We start from the raw sequence: 25,281 nt of genomic DNA on the forward strand, positions 1-25,281 counted from the left end.
GGGCCTTTGGAAATGAGGGAGGAAGATAAAAGCAGGAATCATTTACAATATGAGCCATCTAGTCAGCGCAAATAAGGATTCCTCCACTGTGGGAGCCATGCAGCTACTACAGTGGCTGCATGGCTCCCACACTCCACACCACAGAGGTTACAAATGTTTGCTCTGGACATAATGTATCTTTAAACTAAGAAGCTGCCTCCAAATCACAAAGGTGAAAGAGGGCACTTTAATAATCAAATTACCAGGAATAAAAAAAGGCACAACCATTGCATATACAAAACTCAAAGCGTCACAAACCCAACATCTTTTTGGCTTGGCTATGAGATTTTGCAAATAGTTGGTGTGTGTATGGTGTGTATATTCTCTAAAATGACTAGATAATTATCCTTCTTGGCAGGGGTCTTCTGTAATAATAACACTGCAATGACAAAAGTGCAGTTGTGCTCACCTGAAATGTAGTTTTCCATTCCCAGTGAAAGATCAGCAGGATGGGTTGATGGCTCCTCCCCCTGGTCAAAGGCAGGTAGCAGCCCTTTGGGAGGCAGGGCTCCCATCATGCACTTTGAGCAGACTTGCCAAGCTCAAGAAAAAGAAAAACATCCTACTTCCCAATCCAAACTACAACTAACCTCAACTGTGTAAGTAGATGATGATGATGATGATGATGAAGAAGAAGAAGAAGAAGAAGAAACATTCCTGCAGCCCACTACATAGGGTGGGTCCAGCTGACTGGAAAAACTACATTTCAGGTGAGTGCAACTGTGATTCAGGTCAGGAGGGATGGGAAGTACAATAGCTAACCTCCCTAGGGCAGGTTAAGGCTGTAGGAGCTAAGGCAGGAAGACCTTCTGCAGGACCCTCTGGCCAAATGCTGCCTTGGCTAAGGTGCATGTGTCAGGTTGCAATGCCTGGTAAAGGTATATTGGCAGGAGGGGCTGGGGGGATAGGAAATGCAATGCACCCGTTTGACATATGAACAGGGAATATCTTTTAAATCTCACTTGTCTCCTTAGTCAATTCACACAATTCTTTTGAAAATGGTGTTCGTGCTAAAAATAAGCTTTGTGAGATGGAATCCAAGCCGGATGATGGCGTTCACGCCAAAATGAAAAGAGTGATGCAGTGCGGCAGCACCGCCAGGCTTCTCCAGCATTCCCACTCTGAGAATGGAAGAAATTGGGCTGCTTCTCCCATCCCTTCACTGAGAGCGAAAGGGAGGAAAGACAAAAGTGCCAAGGCTAAAAAGAAGAAGATGCAGAGCATGGGAAAGGAGAGGCTAGGCAGGTGTTCCAGGTGAAGTAAACTGAAGCAGAAGAGAAGGAAAAATATATCTATGGAATGAGGAAAGAAAATACCACCTAACTAAGATGTTAAAAAAAAAGAATATATAAACCTAAGGAGACAAGTGAGAGCTAATGGTGACTGGCTTCACTCAATGAAGGCAGGAACAGAACTACGGGATGGGAGCTGTATCTCCCTAAAGGTTGCTGCCTGCTTTCGACCAGTGGTAGGTCACCTGCCCCCCTTGCTGACCTGGATCTGGGAATGGGAAAATCACTTAGCACAATGTGATCCTCACAAGCAGTAATAGTGGTTTTCATGGAGAAGAAAGGTAAGTTCCTGCATTAAATCAAATAAGCTGGCATAAATGGCTTAATTGTTAGAGTGTTGGACTACGACCTGGGAGACCAGATATTGTTGGTCTATTGGGTGTGGGGAAGATACCACCCACTGCTCCTTATACTTCCTAAAGCTCTAGCTCTATTCTCATTTCTGCACTATTGGAACACTGACAAAACTTGAGGGCTGTGAGATGGGGAGGATGAACCTGCCACCTCCCTTTCCCCACAATTTAAATAAATAAACCTATTTGGCGATTGTATGGCTCTTGGGAATTTTACAGAAAGGGAACAAACCTTTGCAAGCCCTTTCATAAATCTCCCATCTGTCAGAGGCTCCAAGAGCAGTGGAAGTGACTGATACTCCGACTGAGGTTCAGTTTACATCACCACAAAGGGTACTGTATCTTGGCACTCCTCCTCACCTTGATCTTGCTAGATCAGTTAATAGGAATTCAGAGAAAGACTCCCCTTTGCAGATGCCCCAAATATTCTATGAGGGACAGGAGTCCTCTGTATAGGTCAGGCCATAAAGGGTCCTCCCAGACTGTTGCTATTTTGGGGTAGCATCCAGTTGCACACGAGCAAATTCAGGTTGCGCAATCCAATATGATTTGGGGCTGGTGCACAACAAACCAGCTTCTTCAAAACATGGGATAAAAGAAAGTGACTGGAAAGTGTAGGGTAGCATTTGCTTGACGCAATGCTATCTATCCTCCCCACAACCAAATCAAAACGAATGCTCTGAAAGCAGCAGATATAATCAGATCTCCCCAGAAACAAATTTGGATTAATGCTCAATAAACAGGTCATCTGGAAGCGACCTCAGAGTGTGTTCATGATCCCAAGTGTGTTGTGCTTAGAAACACATCTGTGATACTGCCCTGAAGCAAAACCAGTTCTGCTCTTGCTCACCAATTCATGCTGCTAGCTAGAGCAGCATAGTATTATATTGCTCCAGGTTCTTCCACACATCCAAGACATAACCATGCACCAAAGAAGAACTGCTGCATCTGGCTGCAGTTAGAAGGCAAATGCAGGTGCATCAGTACGAACAAAAGCTACTATGCTGCTGCTGAGATTGGGGTCAACATCACAGTGAAGCAGAACACATTATGGCACCGAGTCAGGCTTTGGCCCCTACTCTTGTTGCGGCAGTGCATTGGATCCAATCATGCATCTACCTCCTATCTCACTTTTCTTAATGTGGACAGGCATGTAAGCTCCATAAACGTGGCCATGATTGAGTTAGGGAGACCCCAGAGACACCCTTAACTAAGTGTGATTTTCACAAGGCTGCTGCTGGCTTACTGCTCCTGGACCCCTGGGATATTCCTGACGTACTTGTGATGAAATAGACAAGTACCAGTTGCAAGAGTTTCTCCATCCTTCCCAAGTAAGTGAAAACAGAGATTTTAAACACATTCCTTAATCTGACTTTTACCAAGAAAGTTTCCTGACAGTACAGTAGGTAACCAATATTTTTGCCAGGTGATTTATATTGCCTGTCAAAGAGAAGTAATTTTATGCTCTCAGGTGAAATCTGTTTGCAGATACTTTTTGCCAAGCACATGCCTGCAATTCACACAGCGGCTCTTACTCACGCCTTTGTGGTTATGGAATCAGTTTCTTTCATACACGCTCATTTTCATGGCCCCTGGGGCATATTAATTTATATGCAGCACTACAGTCCAAGATTCAACAGCACATTATTCTTTCTGGTTCCAAAGCCCTTCATTCTCTAACCAGGAGTTACAGTGTTATGCAGCTGGGCTATAAAATATTCTTCATGCTGATATGTCTCTTATAGAGCATGGATCACTTTTACAGTCTGAACTGAAGCTGCATTTGATTTGACTTTTACATGCTAATTGGTTTACATGGATTGGCTAGATATTTTTGATATGTACTATGGAGCCCTTTGGAATGCTGGCATGAAGGATTATACCAATGCAGCCTTTCAAATTTTAAGAGCTACTAGTTTACAGAGTTCCAGCAAAACAGACTACTTAAAAGAAAAACTGGGAGGAAGAAACACGTGAAGTCACAGTTATAAGAGCATGAAAAACATTTGTTTATGGATTCCCTTGGGAAATAAATCCTCACTGTTAATTATGTCAAGTTGCAATTTTCTTTACAAACTTTTTTGTAATCAGAAACCACTTTTGTTTTTATGATAGTATAACTATATATGCCTGCATTTCTGTGTTTGTGTACTATATAGATTGATACATGGATAGTTTTATACAGTAAGCCTGCCAGGGTTACGTTCCATGAATCGTGCCTAAAGCCACAATTGTGTACAGTATAGTCAAAACACATAGAGTTTGGTGACATTGACAAGGATACAGTGGTGCCCTGCAAGACGAACGCCTCGCAAGACGGAAAACCCGCTAGACGAAAGGTTTTTCCATTTTGGAGGCACTTCACAAAACGAATTTCCCTATGGGCTTGCTTCGCAAGACGAAAATGTCTTGCGAGTTCCTGCGGGGTTTTTTCCCCTTTTTTCTCCCTTTTCCTAAGCCGTAAGCCGCTTATCAGCTGATCCGCTAAAAGCCGCTAAACCGCTAATAGCGCTAATCCACTAAGCTGTCAATGGGCTTGCTTCGCAAGACGAAAAAACCGCTATACGAAGAGCCTCACGGAACAGATTAATTTCGTCTTGCGAGGCACCACTGTACAAAGGAAGAATAAGATACAGTAAATACACCAAATATTGCATAGAGTGTTTAATAGGAAACTAGGAATGGTCATCATTTAATCACATCTGAGCCAAGTCTGTTTATGCAGGCCCTCATAATCCACAACATGTCCTGACACCTCTCTGGGCAACAGGTGGATTCAATCTGGGTACTACTGCAATGGTGCTGTTATTCTCCATACCACATCACTGCTATTTTAACAGGAATAATTTCACACTGTTCAGATCTTATGAGAAATGTCCAAACAGGACACTAGCAGTTCAGACACAACATGACACGTCCCTAAACACAAAAACCATGCCATCTATGAACCTCTCGTATAGCTATCCACAGTATTAGGTAAAAGTAAAAAGCATATCTCATAACTCAATAACCAATGCAGTATGTTTTGCTTAAAATGAAGAATTTCCATCAGGTGCAATGTGACCTAAAAGTCCGATTTGTTCCATGAGCAGAATGGATAACTTTTTAATGGATATCAGGACAGCATACATTAATTTCTACACAGAATGATTTTACATAAATGACTATAAGGTTGATCTAGGATTATATTTTAGCTTATAGCATGTATTGGTTGAACTTGTCTGGAGCAAATGATAGCATAATTCAGAAATCTGTGACTTACTGTGAGATGTGAGTTATTGGGGTCAGCAATGTTTCGCCTTCCAGGTCGAGTTCATCAGCAAAGCTGTTAGTCCTAATGAATGGTCCTGTGTTTGTATCTAAAAATGGAGAGTTTCTTTTCACTGTGAAAAAGAAACAGGAAGGTAAAGATTAAACTTGCTAGTAGGCAAAAGGCAGAATACTTTTTCTTTGGTAGGTCCATGATTCTGGAACGTCCAGTTAACCTCCATACAGTTACCACACTAGTTTTTCAGAAAGATTTTGAAAACCCACTTATTCTTGGTGGCTTTCTCATGACTGATACTCTTATCTAATTATTGTGCTCCTTTGGATGTTTTTTTATTTTGTTTTATTTCTGGACTAGATACATACTTTCTACATACATACATAATTTTATTTGCATGCTGCCTTTCCACAGTTCAATCCATGCTCAAAGTGGCTTACAGCATAAAAAGAACACATAATTATAAAATTAAAGAAGTAGTCAAACCATAATTTTTTTTAAATGCACAACCAAACTGAACCATTTCCACATAAATCACAAGACCTAAAATAAAGATGCAAACAACTAACAGGAGCAACAACCCTCACCTCAACAAAAAACCTTAAACAGGAGCCTACAAATCTGGTCAGCAGTCTCACCTTTTGTAGCTGGAGTCAGTTGGGCCCCACCCTCCCAGGCCAGGTGGAAAACACCTACAAGACAGGGAGCATGTCTTCCAGGATTCTTTGGCCCCTTTAAAATACTATGAATCTAGAATACTCATGAATAGAATTCTGCAAACAAGAAGCACCACTGGAGGTGAAAAGCTATTCTGCAGTGTTTGGGGACCCTCCAGAACAGTGTGGAAGGCGGCAAAAGGAGCTGCAAGGACAAGGAAGAATAAGCAAAAATCACCTCCTTCCTTTTCTTCTATCTGCAAATGGAAGCAACATTTCCATTTGCAAAAGAGTAAGTCTGGATCCAACTCAGTATAAATACCTAGTAGTAGTCACAGTATTTATTTGTTTAAAACTAGAAATAAATTTCAATCTCCAACTGGTTTTGTTTAAGCTTTGTACATTCAGTACAGTGGTACCTCGGGTTACAAACACCTCAGGTTACAAACTCCGCTAACCTGGAAGTAGTACCTTGGGTTAATAACTTTGCCCCAGGATAAGAACAGAAATTGCGGTAGGCCCCATTACCTAAAGTGGTACCTCAGGTTAAGAACGGTTTCAGGTTAAGAACGGACCTCCAGAACGAATTTAGTTCATAAACCGAGGTACCACTGTATAGTTCTACCTTCTGAAAGGAAACCCCAATCTGTCCCATAAATTGTAACAGAATGGGCGAAATGTAGTGTCTACAAGCCCAGAGTTGAGCAAATGAAGCAAAGAGATGCAAGATTTACCTGGAGAAGGGGGAGAACTGGGAGATGGCTGCTCTGTAGAAAAGGATGACCAGGAATGCTGTCGGACTGAGTGAACAGGTGACAGGAGGGGTAGGAGAGACAGTGCACAGAACACCGAACAAGAAAGGAAGAAAGTCAAGAGAGGCAGTAATGCAATCCAAGCCAAAATTGCATCAGTTAATCTTTAAACAACAGGAAAACAGGTATTAAAAATACTTCTTGCAGGTAAGGCACATGACCAATATGTTTCTCTTCCTTATAATTTAAAACTACTCTAATACATGTTGAGCCTTCCTGCATTTTTGAACATTAGATAAGTAATATCATTATGACTTCTTAAATATTTCTCTCATGTCCTTGGCTATTTCCCCTTATTCACTTTTCCATTCCAACCCCCCCTCATTTCCCCCCTACATGGGTACTGTATTATCCTAAAGAATGAGAATAGAAAAGGCCTCCTATAATTTCAGTAACCTCTACTATGGAAGGTATATGGACATTTTGTCCCACTATATTTATGTTAAGGGGAAACATTGTAAGCCTCCTTAAATTCTGGGAGAAATGTGGAAGAGAAATGTTTGAAGATACATTCAGAATAGATGTTTTCTACAGATAAACAATGGGTAAGACTTCACAACAGGTTAGAAATTAAACTTCATCACAGATTCAGATTGGTCAGTCTGACTTAGCAGGTTTGAGATTTTAGCCACGGCAAGATCTGCAAATGTTTAAGGCTTCTTAATGAAGTGTTGCTTATTTAATAGGTTTTTAAAATTTACCAGCTGCTTATAACTTTAGTCACTGATTTTATGGCTGAGTTCTACTTTATGCACTTGAGTAAAAGAAAGTAACCCAAGGATTTTAATTTAAATAAATAATTTACTCCTTATGGGGGGAAAGCTTCCATGTATTCTTTGCTTAAAAACAACCAGAGGCCATCTTTAAAAGAATCAATAGGCGAATTATTCTATGTCTACTTTAGTTATTTTAATATAATATAATTTCAAGTTTCAGCAAACCTAAATGTCCTATACATTATCCAGTAAACATCTTAAGGACATGATCCTGTAAATGTTAAGTTCTTTTAGGTCTTACTGGGAATTCAGTGGGGAAACTGAACCACATTCTTAACTATATCCCATTGAAACATAAGATTTAAAAGTGACACATCTATGATGAATCATGTCCTAAATCTCTCATCCCCCTCCCACCATAATAAAAATAGGACTAAAATTTTGAATCTTTTTAAAAATAAGGAAAATATTCATTGCAATTAGGAATTCAAGAAATGTAATGAGCTGAGATTCTTAGGCTGCCATTCTCTGAACACTTACCTAGGAGTAAGCCCTACTGAATCCAGTTAGGCTTATTGTCAAGTAAACATGCATAAGCTTGCACTGCATTTTTTATTGCAGACTTCAAATAAAAATATAAAACAATGGGATTCACATGTCATCCTAATCAGTTACAAATGAGCAAGTGAAGAAAGAAAATAAATGGCCCTGAGTAAAGACAGTGGATTAACTCATTTCCTACAATGCAATTATGGGAGACAATGTTAAGAGTATATCATGTAATTAAACAGGATTTTTTATTTTAAAAATCCTACTTTTCTTCATTACTAATTGAATCATGATAAAGGACAGATGTGAAAGAATGCACATTTGTCCCACTTCAATTGCAGAATGTCAGCAGAAAAGCAGTATAGCCAATGGCCAGTGGGAGCATAAGAAAAGCACTGCAAGCAATGTTAAGTTTTCAGTGTCTGGCATGCTGTAGGAAAATACAAATTTCCTTAACTTACCAAGAAATTTGAACATTCCTTTTTGTCCTGTACACTTGTAAGAGTTTTGAGGGAAGAAAACAGAGGGAGGAGGAGGGAAAAGGGAGAATAGATGTCAGAAGGAAAAGGAAACCTTTGTTTCTAAACTGGAGTTAGTACCTGCTTATAGATTATGTTGCCCTTCAAATGGTGAAAGTCACAGTTAAAGGTTAATGTCACTTGGGCATAGAAAGCAGTGAAAGAAAGCTTTAACATCTTTTGTACTACATAACCTATTGAGAAACCAAGAACTGCATGTGAACTTGCTACCTGATATGCATTCCAATGTGGTATTCCCCATTGATATTTGCTCTCTACAGCACTTTTTTTTTTTAAAAAAAAAATGAAATTTACTTGGAAAAAACTTGGCAAACAAGCTCTCAAAGGAAAGGGATGTGAGCTCTAAAAATACCCATGTGTGAGTAGCAGGTATATAGGAGGACACTTGCACAGATCATAAGCGTTCAAGGAAAGCAAAGTAGTGCTTTCCTTGAACGCTTATGATCTGTGCAAGTATTCTTCAGAATCGTTTTGTTTTTTTTAAGATGTGGCAGAAAGCTAACAAGAAAAATCAGATTATTATTCTAAAAAATGGAGGCTACCCAGAAGACACATGCAGAACAGAAAGCAACTGAACAGTGAATAAGTAGCCTGCGGACCCTAGAAGGATAGTGTCGTACTGTTAATTATAATAATATATATAAATAAATCAGTCTAAACAGAGATGAAGATTAAGGCTTTGGTTTAGTTAAACATTTTAGTTTCCTTTCCTCAGTATCACAGTTCAGATTTCAAATAAATGCTGGAAACTAAGGGGGGAAAGAAACTAAGGATGCAAGAGAGTTTTCTTTAAAAATAAATAAAAATAATCAAAGCGCTAGATAGATGTTGAGAAAGGTGCTAATCTTCAAGATTATGGTCAGGAGGTGTTAAGGTGTTAAGTATATAGATCCATAAAGTATCTTTCTAAAATCCCTGGATAAAATGGTTTCTATAGGAAATATTTACAAGTCAAGAGTAAAATATTTTAAAAGAGACTCGACAAAGACACTCAAGCACACGTACCGTATTTTTCATTCTATAGGGCGCACCGGCCCATTGGACGCACCTCATTTTTTGGGGGGGGGGAAATGAATAAAAAAAATTATTTCCTCCCCCAGCCGCGGCTGCCGCCCCAAGCCTTGCGCACACCTGCCCGAAGCACGGGGCACCCTACGGAGGGCTCCATGTGCTTTGGGCTGCAGGCTGCCGCCCCAAGCCTCGCGTGCCCGGCGGGACCTCCCGCCGGGCGCGCAAGGCTTGCGGACACTCGCCCGAAGCACGGGGAGCCCTCCGGAGGGCTCCGCGAGCTTCGGGTGACAGGCTGCCGCCCCAAGCCTTGCGCGCTCAGCGGGACCTCCCGCTGGGCGCGCAAGGCTTGCGGACACTCGCCGGGGCTGCAGGCTGCTGCCCGCAAGCCTTGTGAGCCCGCAGGAACTCCCGCCGGGCTTGCAAGGCTTGCGGATAGCTTCCTGAAGCCTGGAGAGCGAGAGGGGTCGGTGCACACCGATGCCTCTCGCTCTCCAGGCTTCAGTGATAGCCTGCATTCGCCCCATAGGACGCACACACATTTCCCCTCCTTTTTTGGAGGGGAAAAAGTGCGTCCTATGGGGTGAAAAATACGGTAGGTTTAATCTGTTACAATTGAAACTTGTGGGCAGTAAAGCAGAACAGCCTCTTATAAACTTTCTTAGGTATAAATTTCTTCAGGGCTCAGGTATTCGTTAGGTTATTTGGTCTAGTTAAATGACAGCTCCTTATTTCAGGGTATAATCCAAACCCCAACCAGGAAGCAGTGAGGCTTGTCAAAGCACTACATCTGCAGTTCCTGGCCCTTGTGCTGGCCGGAGGGAAGAGATGAGAAATAGGCAAATCACTGTGCCAGCCTGGAATGGGTCCAAACTGGGCCTGATGGCAATAATGGGATGGCTTGAGATCCAGCAGATCAAGGGCCAGCTCAGTCCTTCCCTCCCCTGTCTCCAGAATATCAAGTTTCAGGTTTTTCCATTGGCTGCCAGCTGGAGAGATCTGGCTGGTGGAACTTCCGCTCTACACTGGCAGAGTGATGCAGAATTCACACGAATCTCTGCCCAGCCCCAACATCTGGCCTTACCCATAGGCTGGCACAAAGGGGCTTTGGCTTGCTGTGCTAAATTTATGCAAATTCTAACCGAAATTCTTACCAGAATTTTCATTCGAGTCCAAGTAGTTTTCAGATTTCCGATCTTCCATCACATGGTCAAATGTGATTTGTGGAACAGATAACATTTTGTCAGGAGAAGAAGGCCCATTATCTTTTTCTGTCTTGCCTTTCTTCTTTTTTACCTGAGAGGAATACATTTTAAAATCTTCTTAAAAAACAGAAAACAAAAAACCCTGACTGCATGAACAATGAGCTAAGCTAAAGATGTAATTAATTCAACACAAGAAATTAATTTATATTACAAGTAACTGAGGGGAAATAAAATTACGATTTATCATAAAATTACAATTCTACCTTTTCTTTTATGAACAGGATGTGAGGGGGAAATCACTCTAGCAGGCAAGCAGAAATTCTTGTATTGATGAAGTGATCCCCTAATGTTGAATTCCTAATGTTGTGTTCCTCCCAGAGTCCATCACTCCATAATTACATTTCTCCCCCGGCCTTCCTTTTATTATAACCACTGACTTCTTAGTCAATGCCATAGTTTATGAAGGAAGTCCTCAAGAGGATAGAATTCTACCTCCATTACTGTTTGTCACTGAAAAAAAATTTAGGAGACAAAGTCTGTTCCTCTCCCAAGATTGGTGCAGAGGAAGAAAACTGCACAACACTCAGCACAGCTTCTTGGAGCTTCCTGCCAGCTAGTCAGGCTGTGCCAATCACCAGTATACATGGCAGTGTGTGATATCATATCAGACGCACTGAGCTGCCCCCAACATTGGAGGCCCAGTCGCACATGCATGATGTCACACACATGGCACACCCCCCAACCAGGCCAGGCCAACTTGGCCCGCCACCCCCACCCGCCTTACCTTTGTGAAAGGGACTCGCTGGGGCCAAGATGCTTTGCACTGGTGTGTCCCTGGTGGAGATTGCCAGAGTGCTTTCCTGGAAGGCCCCCTGGCAATCATCAAAGGAATGTGCCAGGAAGAAGATGCTGCACCCTGGTGTGTCCCTTTGATGACTGCTGTGGAATTTTTTGGGGGGACCCAGGTCCCTACTTTAAAATATTGGGAGGTCCTGGCCCCCCAGCCCCCCTAGACGGTGACCCTGTATCATATGAAGAATATCTTGTCATGCAAATATTGGTTGATATTCCATTTTTGCCACAGTCAGAATAAGCCTATTGATTTCAGTGAGTTTGCCCTATGACTAACGTTGAATATCACATTTTCAAGAAAGGCTATTTTGTGTAGAGAAAACATATTCTATGGAAAAGCATTCATTTCAATCTATTTTTAAACATTAATGTGTCAAAATGCCCAAGGGAAATGGAAATGTAGCTCCTTACCGACACCATTGCAATTTTCTTTGGCTTGGGACTAGGAGACATCAAGTGATAATTTCTGGACGGTTTTTTAATATATATTTTCCATGTAGAAGAGTCTGGGTTTTCTGATGCATAGCACCTCCAGGCAGTCTAAAACATTAGATGAATTAAAAAAACATTTGTGTATCATCAGAAAACCAACATTAATTTATAAACGGCAACCTTTTTTAATCTACGAACATTTGTCTAAATTAGAGATAGTGGAAAATTCAAAATTAGGGGGTGGGAGAAGAGATCTTAGTTCAGAAAACACATGCTAATTATGAGGCAAGTTAATCCTCAATTCAGAATGGGTCAAAAACTAAAACAGATTAGTTTCAAACATTTGCTGGACTTTCTTCAGATTAATCCACTTTAACTGGCCTCATTCCAAAAGATAACAAAAAATAAAATCAGCTTCTTATAAACAAACACCAAAAAGAGAAAAGGCCAATTACAAATGTACATAACCAATATATAATTGTATTCTTTCCCAAACACAAATAACGACAAAAAATATTAACAGCAAATGTGCTTGTGCAAAATACAGTGAAACAAACAAGAGCTGTATTACCATTTCCAGCCAAGACTAATTGCATGAAACATACTTTTTATTACCGGTATTTTTAACAAAACTATAAATACAAAACGTGTGTATAGAGATAGGAGTGGGGTCTCAGAGCAGCTTTCAGATTCATGGCAAGCCTAGGCACTAAGGACAGAATCTAAGTAGACCTCCTAGCACCGTTGGGATACTTTTTTTTTTTTTTTGTAAATAAATTTATTAATTTTCATCCAGTTATACATTTTATATCGAATACAACATATTATACCTGTTTTGAACTTCCTTCAGTGCCTCTGACATCATTCGTATTTATACCTTTAGTACACATTCCCTTTTTCCATATTGCCATTATTCCTCCTTATTCCCTTTTTTTTTATATAAACAATACTTATTTGTATTTTTACAGTGCCTCTTGAAATCCCACTAACGTTGTGTTTATACCACAAATGTTTTTCAGATAATCCACCAATTTTCCCCAGTCCTCGATGAACTTTTGGTCTTTAGTAAATCTAATTTTCCCAGTTAATTTGTCCAGTTCGGCATAGTCTATCAATTTTAATCTCCATTCTTCTATCGTCGGTATCTCCTCTTGTTTCCACTTTTGGGCCAACAAGATTCTGGCTGCCGTTGCTGCGTATTGGAAAAGCACCATTGGGATATTTAATTCCCTTTTTACTTCTGCTAGTGCAGGCATAGGCAAACTCGGCCCTCCAAATGTTTTGGGACTACAACGCCCATCATCCCTGACCACTGGTCCTGTTAGCTAGGGATGATGGGAGTTGTAGTCCCAAAACATTTGGAGGGCCGAATTTGCCTATGCCTGCTCTAGTGCTTCCTGAAATCTGTGATGGTGGGGTTGGCATTCTGCTCTGGCATTCTCCAGAACAGATTTCTGAGAGCGCTGGGGCTGCAGAAAGTAAAGGGAATAGGCAAAAACCGCTCCTTTGCCTTTGTTAACAGACACCTGCCACTGGATCAAAATTCCTTGGCATTGCACAAAAGCACCTGCTGGGTCCAACCTAATAGGATTTTTTTTAAAAAAACAACAACTATCAAAATATATGCAGTAAATGTAGGCTCTAATCACCATTACCTGAATGAGAGAAGCAGCTGCTGGAATTTGCCGATTGAAGTGCTTCTGTCGTTGTTTCTGCTGTACCTTCAAGGCAAATCCAGAGCCAAGAATACCCTGAAGAAAGGAGTGTTTTCAGAAGAGAAATGCCTTTTAAATTTATACCTTTTAAATTTAATATATTTTTTATATATTTAATATACCTTTTAAATTAAATTTCAAGCAAATTCTGCTCAAATGGTATTTGCCCCAAATCTGAGATCATCCCAGATTTTTTCTGGCTGGTTCTACTTGAGCTGCCACATTTTCCGTATTTCCGTATCTTCCATTATACTGGACACAGATATTTTTGCACTTTTACTTACAGTCACACTTTTAAAGAGGCTATATGGTACACAGGAACTACAGTGAGCAGTTACCCGCATTAAAAGTTTGTGTTGTTTTTGCACATGGTTATTTTACATATACCCACACTAATAATTGTTTACGCAACAATAGCAAACCACAAAACTCATGATACAACATGCTTGTGATAAAAGCATGGATGCATAAATATCCAGGGCTTGTGTGTAACTATTGTATAAAAAGTATGGTAGCCCCAACAGTATTGGGCAGAATCTAACCGGACAGATTAACACCCAAGCACAGAAATTCATCACTTTGGCAGTGATAAACAGTTGCCCAAGAGTGTTCGAACTCATATATGTAAGAATCCTCCCAATGAGAAAATACTGCATGTATGCATATGAATTTAAACTTATTTAAAAACAAACTGAAATACTCTAAACCACCTACCGCAGGCAAGGCAAAAAATGAAATTGCAAACACAGAAAAGCAAGATGCAATGGTTTTCCCTATCCACGTCTGAGGCACTTTGTCTCCATAACCAATGGTTGTTACAGTCACCTGAAAGTAAGAATTAAGCATTATTAAAACACATTATCACATTATTAGGACATAAATTTATTGATATTTCAATAAAAACCGAGTGATGATAATTGTCATACATTGTAACAAACACGTTTTTTAATTACTCTGAAAATGCCATTCATTTCCCCATGCAATCAGAAGAGCATGGTAAGCTCAGGTCTCTGAAGGACCTGAGTGTCTATGCTCTGTGGTGCACCAAGAGTGATTTCTACAGGCAATGCTTTCTACGGAGACCAGATCTACTGCCACTATGGATCCTTCTGCCACAAGTGGTTGCCTTACCTTGCCTCATGGGTGGCCCTGCATTATTGCCTCTCTGACCTATGTATATACGAACCATTAAACCTCGTTAAGTATTTGGGTTCCTCCAGTACTTACTTTCAGAGAGTTTGAAAAGCTGTTGTTGTCATCAGCACACTAAGAAGCTAGGAGTCTGTCTTTCTAGTACACCGGAGGCCTTAATAAACTCTGTTTCTAAAGGCATGCTTTTAGCCCTCATTATTAAACATTTATTCATTAATTATTACATCTATACCCCATCTTTTCTCCAAGGAACTTAAAACAGTGTATCTTGGTGCATGAAAATCAGAAAGATTTTGCAAGACAGTAATCAGAAAACAAGTTACCGACTCCTCTTCCCCTCTTCTTTACACATCTCTATGGTAGCTAAACATACCAGGCATTCCTTCCTGTTTTCTTCTTTACTAGGAACACCTCCAACAAAATATTTCAGATTCTGCACTTTAGGTACTAGCAGCTAATTTGCGTAATTAGAAATCTTTGCATTACTCTTGTGCCACAGCTATTTTGTATAATTTCACAAACATCTGCATACATAAGAAACCTATCCTTCTCGTGTAGTGCATTGAAGAAACTTATAATAGTAAAACAGTCTTTAATTCATGAGGAAGAAAAGAAGGCAGGAAATTGAATTACAACATAGCTCATGTTAACATGCTGTAAATTCAAAGCCTTAATTTAGGCCTTTATGACTTGGAAAACTTTACAGTACATCAGGTTTCAGGGCCATGGGCAGCTTGCCCAAATCCCACTCTTCTCTTTGGGGAAAACCATACCAGCCCAAGTAAAAACAAACTTTACATTGATAATTTTATTTATAACAAAGAAGGTATTTCCTAATGCATGGGTACTATACATTAAGAAAACAGAAGGAAGCGTGAAAAATGCCACATGAAACAACTATATATTTTTAAGTACTATAGTGATGCAATGATGTCAAAAGGAAAAGGGACAGATCTAAAGTCAGTAGCTGATCCCTGCAATATTATGATACACCGATTCACATCTTTCATTAGAGGGTGTCTGGAAACTAATATGAAATGAAAATCAAACACCTGAGAAGAATGCTTTTAAGGAGACGATGGTCACAGCATTTGCACTGCACCAAATTTTATATAGGTTGCAGTAAGCGATGGCTAAATGTAAGTCAGACTTTATTCAAGACCTTACAGAAATAATGAAGTCCATTTCAGCAACAAAAGCAGATGAGAGTATTCAGATGCCCAGAACATTTTCTTTCTTTTTCCAATAATATTTTCACACACAAAAAACTGCACAGGTGTATTAAGCCCTGTGTTTTTAGAGGAAAAGTTGAGAAAATACAAGTACTGTAGCAGAAGTACTTTTGGATATTCTTTTTTTTTATATCAGCACATACAAAAAGTGCCATACTAAATGTCAAAAAAAATCATCCTTGTGCATGTGTCTAGATTTCTATACAATAAATAATATATTCTTTAAAAATAGGATGACACTCTTGTACCAAATATCTGAAACTGATTGTATTATCCAGTATTTAAAAGAAGCAGTAACATCACTAAGATGATCACAAATGAATCTTGGAATTGAAGGATTTGCATCTGGATAACAACATCAGTTTAAAACACTGCTTTGAAAAGAAATAGGCTGCTCATTATTGTGAATGAGAAGAAGAGATTATTTCAATTTCCCACCAAATTTCCAATTTTTCATGTTAGGCTTTGGAAAAACGCTGAAGCAGAAAGGACAATAACTTTGCATGCAGGAATCCCCAGGTTCAGTCCCTGGTACCTCCAGTTAAACAAATTAGAAAACAAGTTGTAAGTTAAACCACTTCCTGAGACTGTGGAGTGCTACTGGCAATTGGAGGAAAGAACACTGAGCTAGTATGTAATGCATGCCTCCTTTAAAAACCTAGCAATTATCTTGTTCAGGAACATGTCCTGAACAAGCAGGTATAACAAAATGTAGCAGCAATGTCAAAGACTCCATTGCACAATTCTCTTCCATCCTCTTGCACAATTTCGTGTCAATTACAATGGGGCTGGAACAGATTGTGGACTGTCCCAACAGCAGAGAATTTGCCATTTTATTTACAATTCACTTCAGTAAGCTGAGCTATCATAATACAAAGTTACCTTCAAGCCCAACATAAACTGTTGTGAAATCTGTAAGCATGTTTTATTTACATAATACGGGAAAGGGGGGGCTGTACAGAATAAGTTATTTGCTCTTGAAAGCCTCTTTATTACAAACTAGAATTGTAAAAAATAAAAGGGAGACAATATTTGAATAGGTTTGTTTGGTCAGCTGGATAGTTTTACAACACTATTATTCACAGAAGGATGTATTAGCTCTTCCAACAGCTTTGGAGCCAAGCATTCAGCATTGTTGAAAAGTTTATGGTATCATTTTCCAGCAAAGGCCAGTATAGTTGAAAGTTATAAGAACATAACTCACAAAGAACAATGACAGTCAGATGAAAAGCCACCCATGAGACTAGGATGATGTGTAAACAAATAATTATGTTGTTTCATTAAAATGTTACAGCCTTGTTGGTGGGCTTTCATTGGCATGCAGACATATCCTAAGTCAATATGACAAAGAACCTTGTAACACATTCCGTTTACTGCAGCATAAACCTTTGTATACTACATCCCACAAACTTATTATATAACTGGACCCTAACCCATAATTACTCTAAGCATATTTTGAGGTGCCATAATACCCTTTTTTCTATAGTAAACTAACACAGTTTTTATTTTTTAATTTTTAATGTTTAATTCTTTGGAATTTGTCCCTTAGTAAATATATAAGAAGCTTGATTAAATGTATTTTTGTAAAATGCTTTGAGGGTTGTTGTTTTTTTTTAAAAAAAACCCAATCAAATGGTATATAAATTTTATTAAATAAATACATAAATGTCAATAATGGACAAATGCAATAGCTGCACCAAATTCTGTGGGTCATGACTAGAATGGATTGTATGGTGAGGTAGGTACAGGCTAGTCACAGATAGATACTGTAAGCAATTTTAGAAACATAAAATGGAAGCACCATGTTTAAAATAAGAGAGCTTAGCTAGCACAAATGCAGACCACTCTGTTATATATTCTGCGTATACTAATTAGCCAAGAATTGAAGCCACTGAAGTAATTGCATGAGTAGAATGACTTCCTCTCCTTCTGCGTCTCTTCCACCTCCAAATCTGCTCCAGAAAGTAGGGAGACCCCAACAGCAAATTTGAGGGGCTTCAGTGGGTGCATAGGTGAGGTTCTATTGCACAGGCAAAACTCATTCTGCTCATGCAATGACTTCACTGGATACAACCCAGATGTAGTATTGCTCTTTAAAAAAAAAGTCCAATTTAAATATGGGGAAAATTAAATACATAATTATTCCTGAGTTTCCACCTGATTTGGGGGCAATTCTCCAAAGGTTTTCTGTTCAAGAACATAACCTTAGGTATAGAAACTCTGGGCAAGTAACGTGGGACCAGGTTATCTGAAGGACCACCAGCACCCACATGACTTTAAGATCAGCTTCTGAGGCCCTGCTTTCCTGCCCATCAGTACAAACATTAGTTGGGGGGGGGTACAAGGGATAGGGTCTTCTCTCAGGGTGGTCTCACATTTGTGGAGTTCCCCCTCTGAAGAAGTTTGTATGGCCTTATCATTGCTAACTTTCCAACCCTTATATATGGTGTTTATTGACCTGACTAAAGCCTTCGACACTGTAAAACCATACTGCCCTGTGGACTGTCCTTCTGAAAATGAGCTGCCCAGATAAACTTGTGAACATATTGTTGTCAGGAGTTCGTCCTACACTCGAGTAGGACCCTGGTATAGACACATGCCCGACTGGCATGTTCTCTCCCTCCTGGTCATTTGTTCGGGAGCTTCAAAAGCTTTCTTCTGCCCGAAAATCACAGCGACCAATGCCAACAGACACCACCACACTTAGGGATCCGCAGAGTCTTTGCAGCATGCGTAACAGACCTCAGCAACTCAGCATTTTGGCTAATCTACTTTATTTAAATATAAATACTCAGGACAATAATCCCACTTCACGGAACACAGTAACACAAACATCCTGTCCCTGTCGCTTCCCACACTGTGGAGTCAAAACATACATCGTCATGTGATAGACAACAATCCCATGTCTGCAAGCACGGAGCAGGAATCTTAACACATATTAGGCTCCTCCACAATAATATGATGGCAACAATGGCTCTCAAAGTGAACCATTCACAGTGGGATCAGGCATTAAACAGATCTGTTATCACCCCAACTTTATTATCTTAATCGCCATGACCCTACACATTGTCAAATGGAAACTCCCCACTGGGGTAGAAATCATATATCGAACGGAGTAGGCTGTCTAATCTGAGTAGGCTGAAAACAAAGAGTAAGGTTACCATAACTTCCATCATAGAGCTTCAGTATACTGGTGACAACGTAGTGTGTGCACACTCAGAGGATGACCTCCAAACCATCCTAAATATCTTTGCAGAAGCTTATGGAAAGCTTGGCCTATCACTTAATATCCAAATAACCAAAGTGCTGCACTAACAAGCACAAAACAACTTTCAAGAGAACTCTAGATACATTTTCATTTCAATCCACATTCAATTAATTACTGTGTTTTTATTAATAGTGACTGCTCTTTATAAAAAAAAAAGTGCACAGTGGAGTTTTAATCTGTGTTTTTTGCAGTATTATTGTATTGTTTTTAATTTCATGTGTTTTTGTGAAGTCAATCTGTAGACTGTAATGTTGCTTAAAAAACATTTAAAAGAAAAACATATTCATTTATTCTCCACCTTTCAAAGTATTTTCCCCAAGCCAGCTTATACTATCAGCAGAACAGCAGTATCAGTAACAATAAAACAATTTAAAAGGACCATCTGTCTAAAAAAGAAACAGAAATCTAACAGCAAATTGTTCCAGAGCAAAAGGGTTGGGGGAAATGCTTGGTGGACTGGTTCTGGAGTAAAATTGTTATGCCAAATCTCAGAAGTAATTGTCAAGAGAAAAGTCATAGTAACACTGGGTTCCAAGCATGTTGCCTGAAACTGTACCTTGTGTGGGTTTTCTTATTTGCTTTGCTCTCTACCCTCCCTCCACCCACAGTTGTGGACTTGTAATTTCTGATAAAAAGATTAAACGGATTCTGCAATTTCATTGTAAATGCACTGGAATGTCAGGGGGAGGGGCAAACAAAGGTCTATCCATAGGTTATCACATTAAAATTTCATCACAACTCAGCAGGAAAAGCTAAATGTTTCAATTAAAAGCATGGTCACACACAGTCATTTCTCACTGCAAGGCTTTGATCTAGTAGAATCACCACAGGAGTGGTTGTATGACTAATCTCATCCCTGTTTAATAGTCTAGAGAAATGAAGCTGCAGCGAAGTTAAGATTACCATCGGAAATAGCTGATAACAAAGAGAAAATAAACCATAACCAAAGGTACATGGATTAATAGTGACAAACACTGGCTTGATTCATTTAAACTTGTGCGGGGGTGGGGGATATAATGCAAATGGAATTTTAAAGTATTTAGAGACTGCACAGACACCAGGGCCCAATACTTATTGGATAATAAAATACAGTCCTTTCACAGTGGCAGCAATTTCAAACCCTGGCAGAATGCTAGTTTCATTTGAACTGGTTTTGTTAATGCTGCAAGGATAGAAACCACCTGGGATGGATTCTGGAAACTGCAGGATTCTACTCTGAGATTGACTGCTGTTGCATTCCTACCATTATTCCTGAACCTGCAATTTTTAAAAACAAACAAACAGATTTTCATACTACTGGACTGAGTGTAAGGCACTTCTCCCCATTCAAGCTAGGGCACCTGATCCCCTCCTGCCCACTTAAACCCTCTGACCTCCTAAAAAGCTGTTCCTGAGGGTTGATGGTCCCTTCAGTCCACAATGTAATGCAATACAGAAGGCAACACTGAGAGTGTGGGGCTACAATAATTAGGTGCACTAGTGTGTATTAGTGGAATTGCTTTCTGCTAGGGCAAAGTCATCGTCAGCTGAAACGTTATAAATCTGTAATCCTCTTTCCCAAAGAGAACGTTGCCCTGCAAAACCCACAGAGTACATGGAAATCAGATTATCAAAACAGTTCTGCATGTTCATTTTAAATGACTGGAGCAGCAGGACCACTATATTACAAACAGAATTAGCACCCATGCCTGATTTAAGCCCATATTTATTTTATGCAAATGGTCTCACATTGAAGAATAATGTGTTCAAACCACGATCCTGCCTAGCGCAGTCATGAAAATTAAGTTTATCCTCGTTCAGACGATCCCCTAAACCAGGGTGCTCAACCTGTGGCCCTCAAGATGTTTCCGGACTACAACTCCCATCAGCCCCAGCCAGCATATCCAGTGATTAGGGATGATGGGAGGTGTAGTCTGGAGGGGTGCACAACCTAAACCATGGTTTGAATCGAGGTGATCGTGAGCAAACTGTGGCAACCCTGAAGATTACATACTTCTCCCATCTTCTCCTTTGTGCCATTGTTTAGGTCAGCCTTCCTGAATCTGGTGCCTTCCAGATCTTTTGGATTACAACTTCCACCAGTCCTAGCCAGCATAGTCAACAGCAAGGGATGGCAGGAATTGTAGCCCAAAACAATGGGACGGCACCAAGTCGGTGAAGGTTAGTTTTTAGGTGACCATCTGGAACCAGGCTTTTATGTATGAGAAAGAGTTCACAGTTTATGGATCAGATTATAATGGGAAGAAATTTGCTATGTGGCGACAGGTCCCAATGTTGTTGAAGGCAAAGAGCCCAAAGTGCAAGCTGCTGCATAATGGAAAATTGCTGGCTGCATTTCAGTCACCTGTTGGATTGTGGCCATAGCCATTTACTATATACATGTCCCTGGCAGGAATATAGGGATGATTTAGAATTTCCACCTTATGACCTTTAAACTGGCCCAAATAAAAAATAAAAAAGCAGGTTGGGAATGGTTTTTTTTTTCCTTTAGAAAAGTGACTTCAGTACTGGGCAAGGGACAATTTTATATTTGAAAACATTTGCATCAATTGGCAACTGTGAGTGAGCAATTGTTCCACGACACCCCCTGCCTGAACCAGATATCTCTGTTGTAAGTAACTGAAAAAGATTCATTCTTACATACCATTCATGTGGTTTATAATTACTTAGATATGTAATTTATTTATGGGAAAATACACGATGTTATTAATCAGGATGATTTTAACAGACAACTCTAGTTGTGGATTGACAACAGATAGGGGTGTTTAAGGAGCACACCATTAAAAAAAGCTGGTCCTCATTTTCTTGAGAACCCAGCAGAAATCCAGGAAAAATAAAGAGAAGTTTCAAAGTAGCAGTGATTGGCAAATTATGCACGTTGCCTCTAAGTATAATTAAATTGCTGTTATTTTGCGACATTTTCTAGAACAAAAACTTAATAGCCTAGTTGTTTTACTTCAGAAAGTATAGACTGCCGCATGCCAGCTGTTCTGTTTACTACTCAAATGCACTGGAAACAGTAGAACGTTTGCTCTACACTATCAATCACAGTGACACATGTGTGTGTTCTAGCCAAAATTAAACACTTTTATATCCCACTGAATTAAATAGGAAGAAGTTCAGTGCATGTTTATTCCTGCCACTTAAACCACTGGGACAGAAAAGTGCTGAGCTCAGTCTGATTCATGCTCACAACTAACAGTAAGTGGCATATATTAAAGTTTGTTCTTTTTAATCTTTCTTGTGTTGAAATAAGTATGTAAGAAATCTAAAGTCTAGGATGTCTTATTTTATTTCTCTTTTCATCTAGTAAAATCTAGTAGTGACAGAAGAGTTCATGATCAAAGTCGCTATATTCCAGTCAAACTACTCAGTGATGCCTTTGAAATAGGGTTGTTCAAAGGTAACATATTTTTAGGGGCAATTTGCAACAGTTACGATGCAATCGTGATGCAAGAGCATCACGCAACAATCACCAAAAGGACAGCTTCCTATATTTCCCCCGGGGTTTCCCAAACGTGGGTCTCCAGCTGTTTTTGGACTACAATTCCATCATCCCTGACCACTTGTCCTGCTAGCAAGGGATGATGGGAGTGGTAGTCCAAAAATAGGAGGAGATTGTAGTTTGGGATTAGTTTAATAGCCACTGATTAGTTTAATAGCCTGTTGTCTTATCAAACCTATCCATTCTTAATGAAATCAGCCCTGAGTGCTCACCGGAAGGACAGATTGTGAAGCTGAGGCTCCAATACTTTGGAGAATTCTCTTTGGAAAAGACCTTGATGTTGGAGACCTCCCTGGAAAAGACCTTGATGTTGGAAAAGATGGAGGGCACAAGGAGAAGGGAACTACAAAGGACGAGATGGTTGGACAGTGTTCTTGAAGCTACCAGCATGAGTATGACCAAACTGCAGGAGGCAGTGGAAGCCAGGATTGCCTGGCGTGCTCTGGTCCATGGGGTTACGAAGAGTCAGACACGACTAAATGACTAAACAACAACAACAACAGTTTAATAGCCACTGACACTATGTTTTCCCCCAACACCAGAACGTAAGAAGAGCCTGTTGGATCAGGCGAATGGCCCATCTAGTCCAGCATCCTATTTTCAGAGAGACCTGTGGGAAACCAGCAAGCAGGATTTGTGTGCAACAGCGCTCTCCACTCCTGTGGTTCCAAGCAACTTGTATTTAGGAGCACTACCTCCTCCCACTGGCTCCAGAGACAGAGCATGGCCATCATGGCTTTGGTAGCCCTCTCCTTAACAAATTTGTCTAATTCTCTTTTAAAGCCATCTCCGTTGGTGGCCATCACTGCCTGCTGTGGGAGTGAGTTCCATGGTTTAGCTATGTTATGAGTGAAGAAGTTATTTCTTTCATCTGTCCTGAATCTTCCAACATTCAGCTTGAATGGATGTTCACCAGCTTCAGGAGGGATCTGGGCCTGGGTTGTATCACAGAGGGAAGGGTCTGACACTGCCCCCACTCCAGTCCTTCATAGCATATCACACACACACTGGAGCCGCTTGTAGCAAAAGAAAAATACAATCTGAAATGCATTCATGCATCTCTAACATCATGGTTAATTTGATTTCTAGCTTCCAACCGAAAGCAATAAAACATAGTCTTAAAATGCCTAAATTTGGGGGAAAGAATGGTTGCAGTTGAGATTGTGGCTAGCTTGAATCTGCTATCTCTGAAACCCAGTCTTATGTTTTAGTTCCTGACCACTTGGTTTGAAATCTTTTTGTTCCGATCTTCAGAGGATCATTCAGCAATGGGAATTGTATTCAGATTGTATGCATATTACTGCTTATGTTGCTGGGGACTGTATTTTCTTCCTTTTGCTTTGCCTTCTTTTTATAGGCTAATTTTTTCCATTCCTATTGAGGAAAGCTTTGCAGCCCTTACAAAGCGCCACTCATGCTTGACAAAAGTATACTTTTGCTGCCAAAATCAAGGCAGTGCCTTTTTTGCATATGGTTGCATCTGCCACCTTTAATTAAGAAGCTATGTAAGCCACTCCTCTGAAGAAGCTGACCACATTGTAGTGTAATGTAGCCCCTTAGAAAGAGTTTAAAGCTTAAAAAGCAAGTTTGCTGATTCCACAAGAGATTGCATTGTATTTACTATTTTACATATAAGAATATGGAAGGGGGAGATTCATAGTTCATATAGAAGGCTACATAACAGAGATAAAAATCTGAAAAATGTCAATCTGTTTCTCAGTTACTGAATGTGTGGTGTACTTGTACAACACTTATTTGGAGAACTGGATGTGCTCATTTAGCAAATCTGGTCCCCCCTGTCCAAATATCCCTGGACATTGCCTGTCCATGCTGTTGACCAAGGTGGCTCCAGCAAAGACCTGCAGTCTGCATTATCTTGATGGTGGTATCCAGATTCAGCTTAACTGGTGTCAAGTGAAAGCAACGAGAGCAAACACTGAGTAAATTTGCAATTGCAGGCCTACACACAGGAAACAAAGGTACAATACCAGAACAACAGAGGCTATGCTAAGAGCAAAAAAACCTGACACAAGAAAGCACATTCCTGACTCAGATATAACATTTTCAGGACCAGCAGCAGTACAGTTGTTGCTCCAGTACTGGTCTAAACTTATTGAGCCCTCAGGTATTGCGGAAGCCAAGGAGATAGTCCTCCTGATGCCACCTGCAAGTTTCAGCAAGAGCGAATTGAGCCCTTCTTTGGTGATGGAAGGTGAGGAAGGCCTCACCTTCCATTTTTCAGCCCAGTGAGACAGGAGATTCTGGGTGCCTTCGGTACATGCAGAATTCTTGGCAAACTTCTGCTTTGCTGAAGCTGGATGTCACTTTGCTTCTCTATATTTCTGGAATCACTGTGGGCTAGTTTGACTGAAGGCATTTCTTTATCTTCCCTACAAGATTGAGGATTATTTTCTGCTGCTTGCATTACTCACACAATGAGTTGTAATCGCAAGAACTAGAGCAAAAATCCTGAAAACTCCATTCATAAAAAGTGGGTTTTCAAGGTCTGGACTCACATGCAGGGTCTGGTCCATGATACCAAGTTAAATGACATTCAACCCAGCCAGATGGGCAGGGTAGAAATATTATTATTATTATCATCATCATCATCTTAAATCAGGAAAGTGCATACACAACAACCCAAACACAGTTAATAGGCTAAACATAGGCTAGATCTGCGGTCATTTTATA

The 25,281-nt window shown here is 40.1% G+C and overlaps 1 protein-coding gene across 3 annotated transcripts in view; it reads right to left on the bottom strand.

The window, feature by feature from the left end:
- The window catches only part of KCNQ1 (potassium voltage-gated channel subfamily Q member 1), a 285,672-nt gene that overhangs the window by 183,523 nt on the left and 76,868 nt on the right, over window positions 1-25,281 (bottom strand). The window contains exons 7-13 of one of the 3 annotated variants that reach the window (XM_081840771.1): window positions 14,148-14,258; window positions 13,374-13,469; window positions 11,698-11,826; window positions 10,384-10,525; window positions 8,144-8,170; window positions 6,340-6,405; window positions 4,947-5,067 (exon numbers count right to left, since the gene is read on the bottom strand). In XM_081840771.1, coding sequence (XP_081696897.1) covers window positions 4,947-5,067; window positions 6,340-6,405; window positions 8,144-8,170; window positions 10,384-10,525; window positions 11,698-11,826; window positions 13,374-13,469; window positions 14,148-14,258 — 692 coding nt within the window. The remainder of the gene's footprint in view (window positions 1-4,946; window positions 5,068-6,339; window positions 6,406-8,143; window positions 8,171-10,383; window positions 10,526-11,697; window positions 11,827-13,373; window positions 13,470-14,147; window positions 14,259-25,281) is intronic. The other 2 variants (XM_081840772.1, XM_081840773.1) reach the window with 2 other exon arrangements.

The sequence above is a fragment of the Podarcis erhardii genome (assembly GCF_964252035.2).
Source record: "Podarcis erhardii genome assembly, chromosome: 1".
NCBI lineage: Eukaryota > Metazoa > Chordata > Lepidosauria > Squamata > Lacertidae > Podarcis > Podarcis erhardii.